Raw genomic sequence first — 20,808 nt, forward strand, 5'->3', positions numbered from 1 at the left:
GCATTTGCATATGAAACTGAAAGGAAATATGTACTGTGTACCTTTACACCATAGACTGAAACTATTTTAATTGCTTGCTGTTAATTTGTTATCTGTGCTGTGAAACTCAATGGCACGAATTGTAATGTGAATGCAACGTGCTTCTGGTTGGTTTTGAAGTGATTTCCTTTTTGTCTGCACCCTGTAAGTGCAGGACTACTGGGTGTGTTGTGAACAAAGAGAGTAGCACAACATGTCCTCTAAGAGTGGGACGTCTAAACAAATAGGCAAGATGAAGCAAGGAGGGAAAAGGCACAGGGGACTTTCCCTCACTGCCAAATCCCACTCTGCTGCTCTATCTGGTCTACTCAGCTTTGCTTTCATGCAGGTTTTGTTTCCATCTCTGAAAGCTCTTCCCCCAAATACAACTTCACTGAGATCTGAAGGCATGGGAGTCCGGCAGAGAACTGATGAACTGGTGTCATCAGTCCACCTTTCCCCCAAGGCAAGATTGAACTCGTACATGCTGTTGAACCTGTGCCAGTCCTGACACGCGTTCTTCTAGCTCATTTTAGGGAACTCTGATGATGGAGAATAATAATAATGATGGTGAATAGTGTAATATTCAGTAATGATCCCCATGAATTTGGATTTGGTGGAAGATCATTTACTGATTTCAGAAGGGCTTTGATATGGAACAAAAACCCTTGTTCTGTGGTTCATCTGGAGAGGGACTCAAAAGGGATAGTGTTAAACCTACACTTACTGTGTTGAACGTGGCCCTGAGACCAGGCATGCTGCTTCTAAATATCTTCAAATAACATTGTTCTAGTGATAAACATCACTTGGCTCCCATAGGTTTTGTTTAATAGTTTTTCATTGTTTGATCAAAAGAGTCTTTCCGCAGGTTTTCTGTTGCAATTCATATTCAAATATTAGTGTACTTTGTACTCAAGTTATTTTATTTTTACTTTACTTATTAGTGAAAATGGACATAATGGTATAACTAACAAGTGATTTTGCCAAAAGCTTGATGAAAAAAAAATCATAGGTTGTTTTCTCTGGGAAATAAAAAAAAGTTGTTTAAATATTTCGCGTTTAACATAATTGGCATTTCTGGAGATGACTGACGTTAGGAAGTCTGAAAAAAATGCCTATGTTAACAGGCTAGGGGACAGGAATTTTCTGTATTTGACAGGCTGTATAGGAGAAGGATGCAGCACAGCAAACTCGGCAGCACGGCTTTGCCAATGTGTCTAGACAGCCCATCTCCATGGGGGAGAGAAAGGCTTATTTCTTGGACCTGCTCCATCTGTGGCTGCTCCGATGAGACCAGACCACTTAATGGTCTCCTTTATCGATGGAGACTTCGCAGCCAAGCGCTGGGGTTGTGCTGAGCTTGCCCAGCCCTTGTTGCGTGGTGACCAGTCATCTGCATGAACTGATTTGGGCTCCCGCAGCTGGCAGGACGCAGCAGTTGGAGCAGGGGGACGGGATGCAGCACGGGCACGTAGTTGTGTTTCTCCAACCGTGCTACCTTGGGGGAGCCATCAAATCTTCTGAGATATTCCTCTGTGAGGTAAGGATGTGCCTAGCCCGGCAGTGGATGTGATTCATTAGCGAGGGCCTTTAAAAAGGCTTGAATTCTGTTAACTTGTGCTAGAACAGCAGCATTCATTGGCTAGCGCTGCAGCAGACCAAAATCAGTGCTTTGTGGCCGAGGTATCCTGTGTCTTTGCACAGGTCGCCTAAGCTGTCTGATCCTCCAGGTTTGAGTATCTGACATTTCAGCCAGATTAAGGGCAGCAATAAGCAGATGTCATCTAATATATTCATCACCTGGAGGCAAAGATTATTACTCCGTATTAGGGATTGTCATTTCCAACATATCCCTCATTTGCCCCAATTCACAGGAGCTCTGACAATAATTATTCTGCCTCTTCTGCTGGGAGTTGTGCTTTTCAAACTGCAGTGAACTTTGTGGAAACAAGGAGGTTTCCATTTTTCAGCCTTTTGATTTAAAATCTCTAGATGATTGTTCAGCTCTGGCAGGGAACCATTCAAAATACATTCCAAAATATTCATCATTCCAGCAGGCTAAGGAACATAAGATGTAGCAATTTATTAGCTAATGTGAAATGCATTCACCATCCAGAAAAGGCTAAGGATGGAGGTGGGTCTGAGCCTTCGCATCCTACAGAACTGGGGCACAAAGCACGCTGGAGCCTGTGGTCCATCCCATCCACTCTCCTGTTTTGCTGAATGTCCCTGAATCCAGCAAAATACCCCCACAGCACAGCAGCAGCCTTGTCCTTCCTCCCTGTCCTATACCATTAGAAGAGCAGGTTTTCACTGGGAAGGATAAAGAGTTGTTTTGAAATGGCCCTAAGTGTTTTAATCCCTTTTCCTCCCGCAGTGATGCAGGATGTGAAGATCCTTTATCCCCCACTTGAGGAACGTGTTCTCAGTCGGGATGCTTAACCCTTGGAGGAGGCAGGTGGGCTGGATGCTGTCAGCAGGGCTCAGGTTCTGTTATTTCTGGATCTCATGCGCCATCGTTTTTCCAGTCATCATCAAGAGGGACCCATAAAATGCATTAGTGGTCTAAGTGAAGCTCTGCAACAGCTCCAGTCTAATTTGCTTGGTAGGCGTGATGGCAGTGGTGGTCTGATTTGGTCAAAATACATTTATTCTTGGATGCTAATGAAAGGGGAGAAGAGCCTTTGGAGAGCTGGTTTTGATGTTCTCGCTGTTGTTTGCACTTCCCCTTCTCCCGACCCGTGGCGCCCCGTAGTCCCGTCACGGTCGTTCTGTGCCACGCAGTTTGCGTTTCATCAATGATAAACAGATGAAATATCCATTGAGAACAGCATTTCTGCCTACCGGTGGGGCCAGCTGGCGTGTGCATCCCACTGGTCATTGTCTGTCTGCTTGTGCGGGTCCTGCGTACCAAAAAACACACATCCAAGTGAATTTCCAGATATTTGGGATGCGGCTGTTTAATAATGGCACTTCTCAGCAGCGCAGTCGGCCTCCGCGGGGACCTGAACAAGCAGAGACATTCATGAAGTCGGTCAGCTTGAGTCAGTCTTTCCTGGTGCGGGTGGGTGATTTTTGGGTAACATTTGCAGACTCTTGTGGCTGCCACAGCGTTTGGAAATAAGCCATTTGAAAAGCCTGAAATGCCAAGTGGTTCGTCTGCAACGTATATACAGTCTGAAAAAAAACACCCAAAAAGCAGCCCTTTTCTGTCTTGGAAAAACATTTTTTCCTTCTTTTTTTTTTTTTTTTAATATTTATCTGATTCTTGCAAAAATATCTCTAATTTTCCCCAATAGAAGCTGAAGGATTTTTTTGCCACTTTTCTTAAATACAAGAGAAAATTTAGCAAAAACGGTGTTGCCCAGGGTTCAAGTGGGTGTGCAGCGGGAAGGGGATTGCAAGGTCCCCACTTCATGGCTTCTGGCTGATGCATCCTTCTATGTGAGTACTCGCAGAAAGGCTCAGCCGTCTGAATCTGTGGCCATCAGAAGAAGGTGGGAGTGTTTTCTCTCTATTTTGGACTCGGAGACTACTCTGAGGGCTGGAGAGAACTTGAAAAGACTGGGGCGTACCAACCCGAAGGGCTGGAGCTACTGTCAGCCTCGTGCTCCTGGCTCCAGCACACCCCATCAGCCCCTGGCCCGAGCAGCAGCAGCACTACATCAGTTTTGCTTTCTCCCAGGGGCTCCTTCTTGTGGAAGGAATCAAAATCCACCCCACGCTTGGTCCCTGCCACGAGGGAACCTCCCTGACGCATTCTGCATTATGTTGTTAAAGTCTTGTCCCCCCAGCTTGGCATCAAAGGGCGAGCTGGTCTCTGAAACATGGAGCATTGGTGACACCTGTTTGTGACTTACTTCCAGCTATGAGCCTGTGGGTCACCTCTGTTTATAAAGAGGGAGGAGACACCAGGTAAATCCAACAGGAAAGCAGGAGGAAATTACACCGCGATCTTTTTGTACAACGTGTGACCCTATGGAGCTCACCACAGGGGAATACGAGCGTGGAAAATAGATTACTAACCTGTCCTTGCCTAGTTGTCATGAAGGCTCGTTGCCACTGCCTTAGGGAAGCTGGTGTATCCAGGTGGACGTGGATACTGGCCTTGCTGGTGCACCAGTCAGCTGCTGCGTGGGAAATCCTCATGACAAGGTCAAGCTGAGAGCACTGGTGAATCTTAAGAACAACAGCGTTGTGCCGGTTTAGATATACGCCTCGTGCCCATTAAGGTTAAAAGGTTACATAACTCAGCTTTTCAAATCTTTGCAGAAAGGACAAGAAAGGGTGCTGGAGAGGAGAAGGATGTTATCTGGAATGAACTAGGGCAGGGAGGGGGCCAAGAGTGCAGAGAGGCGTCTTTGGAAATGAAAAAATACCAACGGAGCAGGGCGGAGGTTGGGAAGTTTGATCTTGGCTGCATGAATGCCGTTGCTAAGATGAAAGATTAGGACATACGGCATGGGAAGGGGAGCTGATGGGAAGAGGATGTGGGTGTTGGAAGTCATACCCCTGACCTTGCAAAGCTCTGATTCTACACGTGTTCTGTGCTGCCAAGCACACTGATGCCAGGTCTTACCCAAGAACAAGGAAGGGGCTGTGAAGGCTGAGGAGGTGCTCTGGCTCTCCAGGGAAGCTCTGATGGTCATACTAGCACCAGCGACTAGACGTCATTGCGGAGGAGTGCTGCGCTGGGAAGCATGGGCTTGGTTTTAGTGACAATACCTTTGGGTATGGCAGCGGGGGTTGGCTGGTGGAGCTGTGCGATTGCGTCTCTGCTCCGCTGTCATGGGCACAATGCTTTTGCGGCATCAGGCTACCCTAACAAGGGACTTGAGGGGACCACAGCCCCCTTAGATCCTGTCCCCTCCCAAGCCTGGTAAATCCACCCGACTGGATCACCGCCACAGTCTAGTGGTTTGGTCTCTTTGTCAGTTACAAAATGCAGTCTCACAGAACATGATTTGCCGCTGGCAGGCTTTTAAAATATGTGTTTGCTTTTGATTATGTTTTTTTAAATTAATTTTCCAAGGATCAATGTGGTAATGCATATAAAAATTACAATATGTAAAACAAAGTATAAAAGCATACAAGGAATTCCAAACACATAACATACTGTGCCTTGGAGCTTATGAGATCCATACAGCGCTTATTGTATTATGGGAACACTCTGACCCCAAGACCCGGCAGAAAGGCTTGTTAAAAGAGCAGGACTAAGCCACGTGCCTTGTGAGCTATAGGATGCCCAGAAAGAAAACCCTAGCGAATATAGAAGCAGAGCTGTTATAGCAGAACTCAGACTGGTCTGTGGGATCGACGGGGACTTTCGATGGCTGTGTACCAGTTTCTGAAGAAGGATGTATACTTTCACCCCCGCAAATATTGTTCTCCCAGTAATTAACACCTTTCCAGGGAGACTCTCTGGATTTCCACTGGATCATGATTACTTTTATTTTTTCAAACATCATTTTTTCTGTCATCTCCAGCGAGCAGGAACATTGACATGCTTGGGGAGGACACACATCTTAGCTGTTCTCACCGCCCATGTGCTCTGCAGATGAGTGGCACAGCACCAGAGCTGAAAACACGCTGAGAAGGAGTTCTGTCTTACATTTGAGGTAGGACAGGATTCTTAGCTGCTCGGGAAGAGCTCATGCTGCCCTGTCCGTAAGTGAGAAGCAGAGCAAGTAGGGTGACAGTGGGACTTGATCCCCAGTTCTGCAGACCCACAAAAAAGCAGAGCAGGACACAAAGGATGCCTCTGCACTCAGTTCCCTGCAGCACCTGGTAAGTCTGGGTGGAGACTGCGTGCTAGAGACTAGTCTTTAGGAGCTCAGAGGTGTCTACAGGCTCTCTACCAGGAAGATGAGAACCCTAAGACCTTGTTCCTGGTGGGCAAGAATCACCAGTGGGTGCTGTGCCACGAAACCCACCCAGAAATGTCCCTTTTGACCATGGTGCAGGCAGGAGGCCCCTCTGCTCAAGCACCTGCCCTGGTGGAGGTCGATGAGGGTTTCATCATCGGTGCTGGTGAAGCCGTGGTTTATGGGATCTCAGTGAATTCCCCTAGTCTGGCAGGCAGAGCCGAGTGCAACAGGAGACTGTAGGCATGCGATCCCTGCAAAAGCTATTCACAGCTCTGTAATGATATGTAATTGTTTGTATGCGGTCAGCTAAAAATTATCCTGATAGGTTCCACATTGCAGACACTTCAGAGGGGAACTGCCATGGTCCTGCGGGCAATGCTGAAAATACACTTTTCCATTTAATATTAAAACTCAGGTTTTGTAAGAAAAATGCAGCCCCACTTTCTGTGCATAAAATAACTTTTTTTTTTTTTTGCGTGGAAAAATTGCATCTGGTTAGTTTATGAGATAGTGGAGTCTTTTAAAAGAAACAGTACATCTGTTTCTTTGTTTTCTTCTTTTTTTCTGTGTTCTTGGTGTTCTTAACAAGAGTGGAACTCCAGATACTTGAATCTTCTGTATAATTGAAATAATTTGAGATCTTGTGCGCAGATGATGCAGGAAAAAAACCGAACGGCAAAGCTTAGAAAAAAGCTCAGACAGTGTCGTGTAACGGGAGGAAAATGATCGTTCAAAAATCTCTGTAGTCTGACTTGTAATCACAAATACAAACCTGCTGTTACTGCAGTTGTGCATCCGGGCTTCGTATTGCTGCTCATCAGTGTGTGTGTTAATAGATATCTCCTACCTGAACATATTTCGTTTTCTTTCAAGTGTCGTCTTCGTTCCATATCGCCTACATTTGTGATGTCTGGTGTAGGGTAATGATAACTTTTCCATGTAGCACTTGTGAACCCTGAAGTTAAACATTATTTCCATTAGAAAATACTTCTCATGCATGAGAATACACATAAGCAGGAGTTTATTCTCTACTGGGAGCTTTTAGAAATATACCTCAGGCAGCTCTGAGCACAACATCTTACCCGTGTGGGTTCTCTTGCCCCTGTTCTGTTGCTGCTCATGTCTGGATGCTGCTGGGAGATGGGTTCTGCTGCCCGGAGGAGGATGCTCTTTCTGGGCGGTTCTTAGGAAGGGAAGCTGCAAAACTAGCGATGGACCTGGCCATCTGGCCTGGTCAAAGACAAGGAAAACAAGCTGAGAGAAAAAGAGATTTGAGGCTTTTCCCTGTTTTATGCCAAGGTGATGTTTTCGGGCTCAAAAGTGGCTTTTCATGTTGCAGTCACCTTATTTAGGGTGAGCCCTGCTCTGGGGAGGCTCGGTGCTGAGCGACGTTGGTGTCTGATGGCTGTTTTTTGATGGAGTGTGATCCAATCTTTACAGGAACGATGGAGATGAGACCCCCCCTGCCCACAGGCAGCCCTGCTCTGCGGCAACGTCTCATCTCCAGCGTCCCATATGGGTGGAAGATCGCTTCTGTGATCCATCTCAAATCAGTTGGGACAGGGCTTTGACATCAGGTGGATTTTCAATGTCCCCATCCCTGCTTCTTGCTTTCCTCCCTGGTGCCTTGTTTTAGTTTTGATTAAACCTTTCTGGGCTTGGGGTTTGTTTTCCTTTTTTTTTTTTTTGTTTTGGTTTTTTGTAAGATGACAAAGCTGCCCTGCACCCAAAGATTTGCAGTATTTTGGAGTGATATAATGAACCGAAAGCAAAGCAGAGCACGAATAAAACTGGAACGTGAGCCTGCAAAGTGCGGTAGCTGTCTGGACGGCTGATGTTAGGGAGAGGAGTCTGCCCAGAGGCAGGGGAGACCCACAGAAACATTTCTACTCAAGCTTCTTAAAAGTTAAATGAAAAAAAAATAATTCTCCAGACAAAACTTTCTGCGTTTTGTTTGTTTTTTTTTTTTTTGCTTGCAGGCCTTTTTATTTCATTTGAAAGTGGGTTTAGTTGCTATCTGTCTAGTCTCTAGATCTTTTTTTCCCTGTGAAATATTTATTTTGTTTCTTTAATTAGTGCTTAAACTTTAGCAGTAACTTCGTATTTCAAAGGCCATTATTATAGTATGATTCCTTATTCTCTTCCTGGAATTCGTTCTCAGTTTACAGTTTATATAACTGAAGTGAGAAATCTTTCCTGCCTTACCACGCATGATATTGTGGTTAAATGTCTCTGTCCCTCACGTAATTATATTCAGTTATTTACTTTCAGTTTGGATCCAATTAATGTAGCATAAGAGCTGGTTCTGGACTTAATAGAACTGGTCAAAGCTTTTCAAAGCTGCCCACACAATGTAAATCACATCTGGAAATTAGGGGGTTTTATGACCTGGAATAAAAACAAGTATGTACAAGCATTCCTGCAAACTGGAAATCCAAAATATGTTGTGGTTGCAAGAACTGGTGGAAAAAAATCTGATCTTGTAATTTATATGTAGGCACTTAGTTCTTAGCTGTGTTTTACTCTACAATGTACTGTATTTTCAATGTGGCATCCCAACAGGAGCCATCTGATGGTACTTCAGTGATAGTCACAGACACTAGGACAGCCACTGTGCGATAAGGAGAATAGATCAGAGTGTCTTCAAGCGTGGGTCTGCCTCACATGATGAGCAACGGAAAAAAGAATAGGACATTTCATACTGTATGATCTAGGCGCAATAAAAAAATGCTCTGGTTGCATCCTAGAAATGTAGTTGTGTATGATACCAGGATTTGCATGTTATGGGTGAATGCAGAAATAGCAGGAAAACACAAACAGGAAACAAAATCCCTCGGCCCAACATGAAAGGCTGGGATTTTGAAATGAAATTCCCAGATTTTCCAGCATCAGGTTCCTGAGTGGAGAACGTGCATTTTTGTCTCTCAGGGGGGATGCGTTTGAAAGCAACTCAGCTTTTGGGAATGCTGCTTGTAATAAAATATTTCTGATTAAAAGAATGTTGATTAGAGACTTCTGAACCATCTAAAATGCTTTAGAGCTGTTTTCCTCTTCTGTCCATTTCTGCTGACTCCAGTCACTAGTGCTGTCAACACTATTTAGGAATTCCATTTCTCAGCGTTCAGCATTGTTTCCTGATAAAGAAATAATGGCAGAAAAAAAATACCTGCTGACATGTTAAAGGCAGCTGGTGACCACTGTGAGCAAGGTGTCATTTGCAGATACGTGGGGTTTAGGTGTCTGCAATCCCTCGTTAGCAGTTTTTAATCAACATATGGCATGTCTGCGTGGCAAAAATGCAAGGAGAGACCAACCCTGCAGTGCTCTAGGCTAACACGACTATTAACCATTGGGTTTTTTTCCTGCTACTCAAGTAACTCCTGCAGGCACTTGGATCTAGCTGTGTTGTGCTGTTCCAGAGGGGCAGTGAAACCAGATCTCAAAATCCCAACCCCCTGTCACAGGTTGTGCCACCTCCATCCAGCTCCATCCTGGAAAAAGGAGGTGACTCACGTCCCTGCTCCATGCCAGCCAATGCTGGAGGTACGTTGGCCAACGTTGACCCGGCCGTGAGTCACTGCAGCGCGGCCGCTGCCTGCGACTTTCCGTTGTTTGGCCCTGCTATTTTTGGGTCCAGTAATTACGAGGTGAGCTGTGAATCACCAGTGTCTCACTTTACGCCAGGAGGAAACCAGGCAAATTGCATTAACGTGCTTGGCAGGAGAGATTCTTGTTCTCCAGTGTTTTATGGGCTTTGGCCCTTCTTACTCCCCAGAGTGATGTGCTCACCCTTCTTCATGTGTAGCTGTCACGCAGGATCTGAGCAATGGCCAGACAGCCTTTGGCTCGTGCTCCCTCCAGACGGCTGTGGTCTTCTGCGCAGGAACTGATGCTTCAAAGACCTGGAGGATGCTTCCAAGGGGTCCAAACAGCTTTTATTGATTTGTTCATCCAGTCCACATAGGTAGGGTTTAGATTAGGAAATAGCATCATATGGATAACTGGGAAGCCGGACACCCATGTTGATGCTGGTCTCTGCGGCAGCTGGTCATGCAGTGTTTCTGCCATTTAGAGGGACGATAGTGCCCTGAAGGTTGTTGTTCACTCTTTGCTGTGTTGCGTGGGGCACAGCAGCACAGCTACGTCAGAGCTCGCCACTAGAGCCAGGGGGAAATCGCTGACCCTTTTTGTAAAGGATTTGATGATGAGTCAAGAGATGAACCTGCAGGATTCCTCTGCTTCTTGATAAGGAACAGACCTTATGACAGCACTAACACACACCCCCCCACAGCAGGTAGAAATGCCTGCATGGTGTTCAGCCCAAGGAGCAGTTAAATCTTATCCTACTGCTTTGCTTCCCACCACCTGAGCAGAATAGATTCACCTGTAGCCTGGATTTAATGCCCCAGATTCCTACGTGTGTTTGTTTTCCTTGCACATTCCTACCTCTGCCAGTCTCTTCCCTGTTCAGCTTTATGATTCGACATTCATGTTAAAAACTGCTCTCCAAATGCCTCCTCTCAGATACAAGGAAACCAAGGGCATATTTTTGCACCCAGGAATTTTCAGGCTGCAAAGGAGTCTGCTGGGGATCGACAGGCTGTTGGAGAGGGGTTGGGAGTGGAGGAGCTGTAAACCTGCAGGAATTTGAAAAACCCACTTTAATTTAAGAGGAATGTCCTTTTGTTCCCAAATGGATGGGCCTTGCTCCAAAAGCATTCAGGTGCAGTAACTGCTACCAGATGGGCTGTGAAAAGCAACACAAACAGGTGGTGAGGACAACAACTGTAGACTTTAATTTCCTTGTCAGCTTCTCCTTGTACCTCACATACCCCCTAGAGAGTGGGAGGATGAGGAGAGCTGTCATATTTGCATGACATATACAGCAAAAGGAATGGCTGTCGAGGGGATATTCTGTGGCTGCATATGGCACATCAAGCCCTGGGACTCTGAGTGGTGAGACTGTCACCTGGGCCAAGGTGTGCAGTGATTCACTTAAAATAGAATTCACTAGCACGTGCAGTTTTATAGATACAATGATCAATATGTTTTAGTGCACGGTTACATGTGCATTGATTCAGATCCTCCCAGGTGTAACTACTGTTCTTCCACGTAAGGCACTGGGACCACGCTGACACTGCCCACCTGAGGCTGTGCCTGGTGCACGTGGGACCACTGAAGGCTGGAGCTGCAGGAACATGAGAAGCCTTGGTGGTTTCGGTAGGACCCCACGCATACTGGAGCACTTGAAGAGGGATGAGTGCAAGGTGAGGACATACCAGTCCTGCAGCCTGGATGGGGCTGTTTTACGGTGGCAGCAGTGGCCTTGTGCTCCTGCAGGCTGGTGCCTTGCTCTCTGCCTTCTTCAGTGAGGTTTCCCACAGTAATCGAAGTGTTTGCTATGCTGTGACTGGTGTGATGAGTGAACAAACTTTGGTACAGGTAGGGTAGAAGCAAAACCAGTGTTATAGCCTTAATAAAGAATGTCACTCACTGCTTGCCAGTACCTGCAAGTGCTGGTGCATTGCGAACTCCATCCCTGCTGCTACATCGGCGTGTGCCACAGCACTGGGAAAAGAGAGACAGTGCAGAGCAGATATTTGCTAAGAAAAGCCATTTCGTAAGTATCTCAGCACTGGTGTTGCTCCAGTGGCCATAGGCACAGGCAGTAGTGATACGTGTGATGCCGTATGTACGGATGTACTGATTTGTTGCTGAAGTAAATACAATCCAGGCACGAAGCAATATGTGCTCTTACAGGACACATGGTTTGTTGTTCCCACTTTGGTGGCCTGGGCAAGGCAAGGAGGATGTTGGACAGTGCACAACTGTTCTTCAGTCGACAGTATCCAATGTGCTTATGCTCAGTCTCTCTCTTACTGGATTTTTGCTTCCCAATTGCAGTGCTATCTGTGTCTGTCTGACTGTATTTCCACATGTTCGCCTTGCAGGCATACGAGCAAAACTGGCTTTTGTTATTCTCTCTTGTTCAGACCCGTATCGGTCACACTTCATTGCCACTGTCTGACACCTCTTTGTTCACGGCTCCCTATCTCTGCCCTAACTGATGCCTCTTGGTCTGGATGTGGGGAGGATAAGAGAATGCAGTCCTCATTTAAGACAAATGGAGCTGCCTACAGAAAATGGCATTACCTTGGCTACACTCAAGCCCAGAGTAACAGCCATTTCCTTGCACTTCCCTTACTCAAAGATGGACACACCTTCTCACCATCAATAAGTGCCAGTGCAGGACTCCTGCTTGCCCCAGCGGGCTACATTATATATGCCCTTACAGGGGTAAGGGCAGTCCTGGGAAACTGGAAGATGAGGGAACAGAAGTTCATGATTCTTTATGGTTGGAAAAGATTTCTAGGATTATCAGGAATGGAGAGATGTATTTTAGACTTTTGTTTCTCTTTAGAGATAAGGAAGCTGAGGCTTGGGATGGCTTTAGAGAGCTGGTACAAGCCTTGCAGGGTTGAGCTGGGAAATAAATGCTTGGGGTCAATGCATTTTCCACCTCCTTTTTACATGGGGACTAACACAGCGTGGTTAAGGTGCGGCGTTGAAATTGCACAAACCCCTTCCTAAGCCCTTTCCATCTTGAAATCATTTAGGTTATTCACCTTGTTGCTGTGGGCTCTTAGCTTTCTAGCTTTTTACATCTCCAATTGTCTCTCCTAGATGATCAGCTGAACTCAGAAGAGAAGAAGAAAAGAAAGCAGAGGAGGAACAGGACGACCTTCAACAGCAGCCAGCTCCAGGCATTAGAGAGGGTCTTTGAGAGGACACATTACCCCGATGCCTTTGTACGGGAAGACCTTGCACGCAGAGTCAACCTCACTGAAGCAAGAGTTCAGGTAGAATCACCACAGCTTGTACCCAGATACACCTCATCTCGCAGGGGTCACCAGGCCACTCCAGTATGGCAGTAGAAATTCTCTAGGGTCACCAAGCTTCTGGGTCATGCTGTACTGCAGTCCAAAGTGTGCCATGCCTTGAGGAGGACTGCCAGGCCTCATCTGCCACCATACTTGCCACTTGCCCCTTGCCCAGTCAGATGTCTTCACACAGTTCCTCCAAGGCCAAGATATTGGATGTCGTATGCTCATGGTGCTCACATTATCTTAAGCTGCTCAGCTCTTAGCTTGCAAACCTGCACCTTCTGAAGGTCAAAACCAGCCATGGAACATGGCACTCCCAGGCCTTGCTGCCTATAGCACAGGACAGACGTGATCCCACAGGGACCTCGATGAGACGGTTTCTTGCGTGAGCGCTTTATCGGGCCAGACATAAGGATTGTTTCTAATGCCACACGTACCAAAGCAGCCTGCTTTTACTGAGTCCTGCCTTGCTCATCATGGCAGACGTGATGAAGAGAAAGGGTGTTTGTCACAGCAGAGCTGGTTGTGATGCTTGGTGTGCTTCCTACCCCAGGTGTGGTTCCAGAACCGGAGAGCCAAGTTTCGCCGGAATGAGAGGGCCATGCTGGCCAGCAAGAACGCCTCCCTGCTCAAATCGTACTCAGGGGATGTGACCGCTGTGGAGCAGCCCATAGTCCCTCGCCCAGCTCCGAGACCCACCGATTATCTCTCCTGGGGTACTGCCTCGCCTTACAGGTGAGTAAATAACTCCTCTCGGGTTCGCCGGTTTCTGGCATAATACAGAGCAGCCCAAGAGTGGCCGTTGGACAGCTCTATTGGGCTGTTTATGTTTGCACGGGACATCTGGAGGATACAGCACTTTGACCAGCCCACTGGTTTTCCTTTCATCTCACCCCATCACACGTCCAGGCTTGCGAAGTGGGCTTGTTTCAGCATCATCATGGCTCTCTGGAAGTTCTGGAAGGTCCATGAGAGGTTGCAGGTTTTTTTGGTGGTTTCTTGCTGCAATTCAGGAAGTTTCGCAAGTGGATCAGGTAGAAGTACATGAAAACAGTAGGGGTTGCGCTTGCTACCCTAGTGCATCCAGTTTAAAGCAAGGAGAAAACCTTTTCATGGAATACAGACCCTGCTGAGGTGGTAGCAGAGCACTTGGATGGGCTCAGGCACCGCACATTGTCCAGCAGAGGGAGTTCTGTGGCTGTCCCACTGGTTGGGATGCAAGGAAGGACTGGGAACACTCTCTACTCATGTTGCTCCTAACCCTCCCCTCAGTTGTCAGCACTTAATTGGTGAGAGATTTCTTTCTAGCTGGTAGAGCAGAAACGTGTGTGTGAACAAACTGTTGTGCAGCGCTGTGGTTTGCCCGCAGTGAGGACCTGTCTCTGGGTGGGAGACTGGTGTTCAATGTCCATCTCCTCTGGTCAGTGCTGCTTAAGGGGCGGCAGGGAAGAAGTGCAGATGTGGTAGCACCGGTCTGCTTAACAGATTTGGGATGTCGTTTCCCTTCATGGTCCTCCCTGTCCTGCTCCACGCCATCCCCAGCCCAGCAGGATCTGGGTGTTGTCACAAGATCCACAGGATGTGTTAGTTTGTGGGGAACCAGCTGGCTTGTAAGCAGTTAAAAATGAGGTTGTTGCATGTTTTTTAGCACCGTGGCTTCATTATTGGTTAGGAACTTGGAGATTTTGGCTGGATTTCTTCCTGTTCATGTGGCTTGGTTGCAGCCAGCTCCCCACTGGCTTCTAGGAGTCACACCGGGCCCAGGACCTCTCTCCCTCAGTCACTTTGACCCCCTTCTCACACCCCAAAACTTACTTGCACAGTTATGTCTACAAAAACGTGGCTTCCCTGATGGTTTGCTGCTTCAGCACCACGAGGTCCTCCTCATCCACCCTGTAGCTCCAGAAGAACGAGTTATATGTTCACCCACTCCAGATGCTGAATAGGATGCTTTTGGTGGCCACTGGTTTGGAATTAGAGATGGCCCCTATCCTTTGGATTTTATATGAGTTTAGGGATGAGAAATACAAGTCGTTCCGGACCCCACTGAAATTGTTCTGGTCACAGTACCAGGTGCATGCTTGACCTCCCATGGTTTATTTCTCACCCTTTTAAAAACAGATCATCCCTCCCAAGATGTTGTTTAAATGAGGGGCTTCATAATGGCCTCTAGGAGAAGACGCTGCAAAGGCAACTTCCAGGAGAACAATAGGAAGGGCTTGTGGGGGTCACTGGGCAACGGGAAGGCCAAGGCATCTGGGACACGCAAACAAGGAAAGAAAGGGAGATGGGCTAGCCTTAAGGATATCGTTATGTCTCTGAGATACAGACTGGGCTGTGCCTTTCCATAGTGGGAAGACACATCCTCACTATCTTGATGTCTTCCCCTTATCTTAAGCCAAGATATTTCAGCAAAGACATTTGCAGCTTACAGATGTCACTTTAGCTGACAACCTAACGCAGGTGCCCAGTAAGATGGATGCAATTGCTAAGACATAACCAGTAGGATTAGAAAGTCTTGGGAGCATAAATTTTTTGAGAGTCTTGACCACTCCACACTGTGTTAACCATCTGCTCTGCTCCTCTGTCAGTGCCTCCTCTTCCTCTGCAGGGCAATGGGAAGGTGACCGCCTGTTCTGATTTGACTTGTCAGAAGTCAAAGGCTGTTAGAGTGGGAAGTGTGGGCTGACAGTGCGACTGCCAGTCTTGTTTTCTTAGGAACCTATGCTAAAAAATGTCTAAGCAAAACATTTCAACAAAATATCGTTATGACTTCACGGGCCATTGAAAAACATATTTGAAAGGATTTTAGATCTCAGAAACATGTTCCTCTATGTTTTGTGAAATCAGACAGCTGAATAGAGGAAGGAGACTTTTTGTTCCTGAATGGGGCAGAGGGAGGGGGCAGCAGGGTGACTTCAACCCTTATTAGATTCTAGACAGTCTCTGAACCAGCTCTTCAAGTCATGCTGACGTTTGGAGACAGCCACCTTGGGTGCTGGTTCTTGTGGAATAACTTGCTAAAAGAGCACTTTTCTGTAGATTTTAGGTTTAGCAGAGACTTCACTGGGCAACAGGAATTTTCCCCACACCTCAAAGGAGCAGAGAGCAGGAGCTCCCTGGAATTTTAGACCAGTTAGAGATGAGTTTTGAGTGGGGACAGTTTACACCCGAGTCTGAAAATTCCTATTTTATCTAAGCTAGAGTATTCTTGAGGCTCTTCTTACTTTTTCAAGCACAAAATCATGGGGGAGATGCACCTTGTAGTAGCTGTTAGATACTCTCAAAGTGCCCTGAATGTACGCTTTTCTGGGGAGAGTTTTTGATGCTTTTCCCTGGATGAGTGTGAGCAGCTGTGGTGTGTAAGCTGTTTTATTTCCACTGGTCCTGATGCAAAAGTGACAGGTTGTCCCTGAAGAAGTTCTTTTCCCTGATTTTAAAATGAGAAATAGGAGTTGTTTGGCCTGGGATGGAACCTCCTAGTGTTACCTGGTCTGGATCTCCTGGAAGTTGAGGATTCAGACAGCACTGGATTGCATTTAAACTCCTGCAGGTGAGCTCTGCCCTATGAAGTCAGAGATACCACCAGCGTGAGCATGCACGCCCATAGCCTGGATCTGTTTGCACAGCAAATGCCGGCTTCCCTCAAGGAAGATTTGCTGTTGCAAAGTCTCTTCCAATCATGGAGGTCAGTGCTGGAAGAATTTTTTTTTTAAAAAACAGAGAGAGAAAGGAAAAGGAAAAAGAGAAAAATGTCTTTCTTGGGCTGTAGGTGGGAGAGACATTTCCCAGAGCCTCAGACGTGAGCCATGCAGGCAGGTAGGTGGAAAGGGTCAGCCCCAGGCCTGAGATTGCCTTCAGAACATTTGTGTTTTCCTCCTGAACATGCTGCCTATGTTAAATGGGCATCTAGTTCACTCGGTGTTTTTTTAGCTGGTTTTGAGCTGTAGACCCATTTACAGGAAGTGCAACACATCAGAAAGATGCGCTGAGGGAGGTTTAGGTTGGATATTAGGAAAAGGTTCTTCACCCAAAGGGTGAGAGAGCACTGCAACAGCTCCCCAGGGAAGCAGTCACGGCACCAAACCTGTCAATATTCCAGAATTTTTTGGACAACACCCTCAGACGCATGGTGTGAATGTTGGGGTTGTCCTGTGCAGGGGTAGGAGTTGGACTCGATGATCCTTGTGGGTACCTTCCAACTCACGGCATTCTATGATTCTATGTCAGACACTTTGCTGGATTTTGGGATGGGGAGTTCTTTTTTCACAAACCTGGGACACGTGCATTAAACAAATTGTCTAGTGGTCTGGAAAGCAGAGTTAAAACTTCTGGTAGGATAAGAAAGGACTCAGGGTTTGTTCAGCCTCCACTGCCAAAAGTAATGTTTTTCATTAGTAAAGTCTTGATTTGAAGGGAGGAAAAATGCTTTGGGGTTTTTTTTCACACTTCAGTCTTTAAGTCATGCTCTTTAGGATCAGATGAAGTTTTGAGGGAAAAGATGTGGAAATTTTTATTCCCAAATGCTGAAACCAGAATGCATCACAATTGTTGAAATGGGGTTTTCCCAGCATGTTTCTTTAATGTACCATGTGTTTCAGCAGTGACGTGATTTCACAAGCAATAAAACCAGCAATTACCCTCATCAAAAAGACATTGAATCCAGTGGGAATACTTTTAAGGACAATAGTCTAACTGGCAGGCTGGGCACCCTGACCTCATTGTAAACATTTTGGGTTAGGAAACAGGAAATGGAAATTTTCCTATTGACTTTAACTAACTTTGCTGCCTATCCCTGGGTAAGTGAACTGCTCTGGAGAGATTTATAGGGGTGTAGAATAAAAAGTACTGATAATTCCCTGCTTACATAAGAAAGACATCCCACTGGTATGGAAACCTCAGAGTTTAACTTTGCTGCAATGTGTGTCTGCTCTCTGCGTGGGGTGAAGACCACGACTGACATGATGTTTCTCTCTTTCCACCCCACAGTGCCATGGCCACCTACTCCGCCACATGTACCAACACCAGCCCGGCGCAGGGCATGAATATGGCCAACAGTATTGCCAACCTGAGACTGAAGGCAAAGGAATATAGTTTACAGAGGAATCAAGTGCCCACAGTCAATTAACGACTGGAGGCAGTTGCCTTGCAGAAGGAGAAAATACAACAGCACCCGTCCTGCTTCGCAACTTGTTTGTGCTGAAAGAAAAAAAAAACAACAAAAATACTCCTCAAAAAAAAACAAAAAAAAGAAAAAAAAAGAATTAAAAAAGCCAACCCTAACCTAGAACTGAATGCAGGGACCAAACTGGGAGCAAACGAACGCTCGTGAGTGACAAGGTTCCTCCTTCCTTTTGGGATAATGCCACCATATTTTTTTTCTTCTTATTGTCAGGTTTATTGCTTCTGCTCAATATACTATGAGCTTCTTCACTAAAGGACAGTCTCACCCTTGTTGGTTTCCATTTTTATATGGGACTGCAAAAAGAAACCTCTGCCGATCTCAGCTCGTGGACATGTCCCACCCACCATCCTGCTGAGATACAAAGCCTGCTCCTCTCCTCCCTGCCCCAGCTCACCCTAGAAGAAGTTGTTTTGGCTGCCGCTTTCTGTTGTATCCACCTGATCCTTCATCCCCCCAGTCCCTTGTGCTGCAGAGGCAGCATCGATACCATTAGTCTGCAAGCAGCTTGTTAGTGCAACGAGATGGGGTTTTCCTGCCCAGGTTGCCTGCACCAGTCTGAGATGTAAGGAAGACTTCCTTGGGCTTCGCAGTGCTTCATTGCTTTCTTCAGTATTTCTGGCCGGCACTGCTGCCTCAAAAAGCCAAAGAAGAGAGAAAAGCCAATATGGGTGTGTGAGCCGGGGGGCTATAGTGGGGGGAGTGCTCTGTAGTGCCAAGAATAGGACTGTTAGGACGCTCCTTTCTATGCCTTACAGTTTGCGCCACAAGGAAAGGTGTTGTCCAGATGCATTTGTTTTATATATACTGTATATATTTATATATATAAGATATACATGCAAGCTTGGTTGGTGTTTTTTATTAAACAAAATAAAATCCATTGAAAATATTTAGGATGTTTGTGCTGCATCCAGGTTCCTGGAGCTGTGCATTGAAATTCCAGCCACAACCTCTTTCACCCTTGTCCGAGCTCTTCCCAGTAGCCTTGGGCAGCACTTGAAATGGCCAGCTCGCATCTTCCCGTGAGAAACCCCAAAGAAGTGATGCTTGGAAGGAGCCACACTCCCTCCTAGCTTTTCCCTATGGGCATTTGCAGCTTCATAGAATAAGATTATGATCTTTTCTCCAGTCAGACAGATTCGTGTGGCTCTAGGGGACACGCAAGGACATACTCATGTCTCAAGTCTCTGCCAGCCCCTCTAAGGACAGGTAATGTCTCAGCAAGCAGCATCCCACATGAAGTTCCCATAACGCTGCCCAATGAGACTTGTCCTGTAGCCTTAACCACTCTTTGCTTTCCCTGCCTGCTGTCCTCCCTCTCGAGTCTTGAGAGCTAATTAGAACTTCATTTCCTTTTGTCCATGAAGAGCAGAGGAGATGCAACCCAAAAGGTGTTTCTTCCATGCAAGCATCCTGAGGAAATGAGGCTCGCTGTTGTTGCTGGTGATGCCTGCCTCTTTCAAATCTTGGAGGAGAAAGGGGCTTATTTAGGGCAAACAGTGCTTATGCAGGAGACCTGCCTGAACTGAGTAGGACTTTGCAATGAAATCATCCCACTGATGGTAGCAGAGCTACACCATGCTCCAAGCTGGACCATAAGGGAAGGAGAATGCAGATCAGTTGTGAGGGATACTTCTGGCAGAGTGGTTTAGGTCTCCATCTTTGTGTTCACTGCAGACACGCTGGGCATATGTACATGTCTGACAGTGGGCTTAGATAGTCTAAAACAGCATGTTGCAGGAAATGAGAAATAAATCTCTTTAAAGTGAAGGTGAAAATTAAACTGGCAGAGGGTGAATGGAAATCCAGCCAAAGTATTTGAGCCAACACTGGGAAAAAAGCCCCAAATCCAAACTGGTGTAAGTTATGTTCATGATTGTGTGTGTTGCTGCTGAAATTTTTTTCTCCCTGTATAGATATTTTTGAGGGAAAAAAAAAAAGAAATCTAATTGTGATCAGGACAAAAAGCTAAAAGTTGCAGATTGCACTTGCAGAAAACAGCAGCCAAGGTAGTGAAACTGGACAAACATTCCTTTAAGAAATCCCTTTTTTTTTGGCCTTTCCTTCTGTAGTCTGGAGAAGCTAACATCTCTAAATTGAAATATTTCTATCGTGAGTAGTGTGGTTCCAGCTCCTAGAGCCAAGTGATCATGTTGGACATCTCAGCCTTCACTTAGAAGCTCACTGTTGGTTCCTGTGCCTACACAAACACAGAAGCTATTGAAGAATGTGTCCTGCAAATCAGAATGAAAAAGGACCCAGTGCCTTGTAACATTACTCAGAGGGTGAAGCAGCCATTGAGTGCCTTAGCCTGGGGCTCTCCCTCCTCTCCTTTCCTGCTGCCCTTTGTGATCCACCAGCATCCCAGCAGTGACAACAGCCTGAACATACTCCCCTGTGGTGGCCTGAGGCTGCCCAAGTGTTTGCTTTGGAGGTTTCAGGTGCTTCCTCCAGCATCTTGGTGGCCTGTGGCTTTCCCCATGTCTTTGCTCACCTTTTTTTGCAGTAGAAAAATCACCTTGAGCAGCTTTCTTTGGTGTCTGTGTATGGGCACCCATTACTGGAGTTAGCAAGGAGACAGTTTAGAGAGCTTGAAGCTTCTGGTACCCTGTTATCCATCTGTGGATGGAGATATCCATCTCTACACCCACACCATGATGTTTACTGAGTGGCCTCACATAAATGCCTATGCAAACTCTTGTTCATCCTCCTCACTTTTTTCATGCAAGGAATTGTGTCTTTAGCCCGGAGAAGAGGAAGCTGAGGGGAGACCTTACTGCTCTCTACAACTACCTAAAAGGAGTTTGCATTGAGGTGGCTGTTGGTCTCTTCTCCCAGGTGACAGGTGATAGGACAA

General features: G+C 46.4%; 1 protein-coding gene across 1 annotated transcript in view; it reads left to right on the forward strand.

Annotated features, from left to right (window-relative positions):
• PRRX1 (paired related homeobox 1) overlaps positions 1–18,840 on the forward strand; it is a 39,100-nt gene extending 20,260 nt beyond the window's left edge. Inside the window, exons 2-4 of the mRNA XM_069862734.1 lie at positions 12,570–12,745; positions 13,323–13,504; positions 17,759–18,840. Coding sequence (XP_069718835.1) covers positions 12,570–12,745; positions 13,323–13,504; positions 17,759–17,897 — 497 coding nt within the window. The 3' untranslated portion in view covers positions 17,898–18,840. The remainder of the gene's footprint in view (positions 1–12,569; positions 12,746–13,322; positions 13,505–17,758) is intronic.
• The last annotated feature ends 1,968 nt before the right edge of the window (positions 18,841–20,808 follow it).

Source organism: Phaenicophaeus curvirostris, chromosome 8, assembly GCF_032191515.1.
Source record: "Phaenicophaeus curvirostris isolate KB17595 chromosome 8, BPBGC_Pcur_1.0, whole genome shotgun sequence".
Lineage (NCBI taxonomy): Eukaryota > Metazoa > Chordata > Aves > Cuculiformes > Cuculidae > Phaenicophaeus > Phaenicophaeus curvirostris.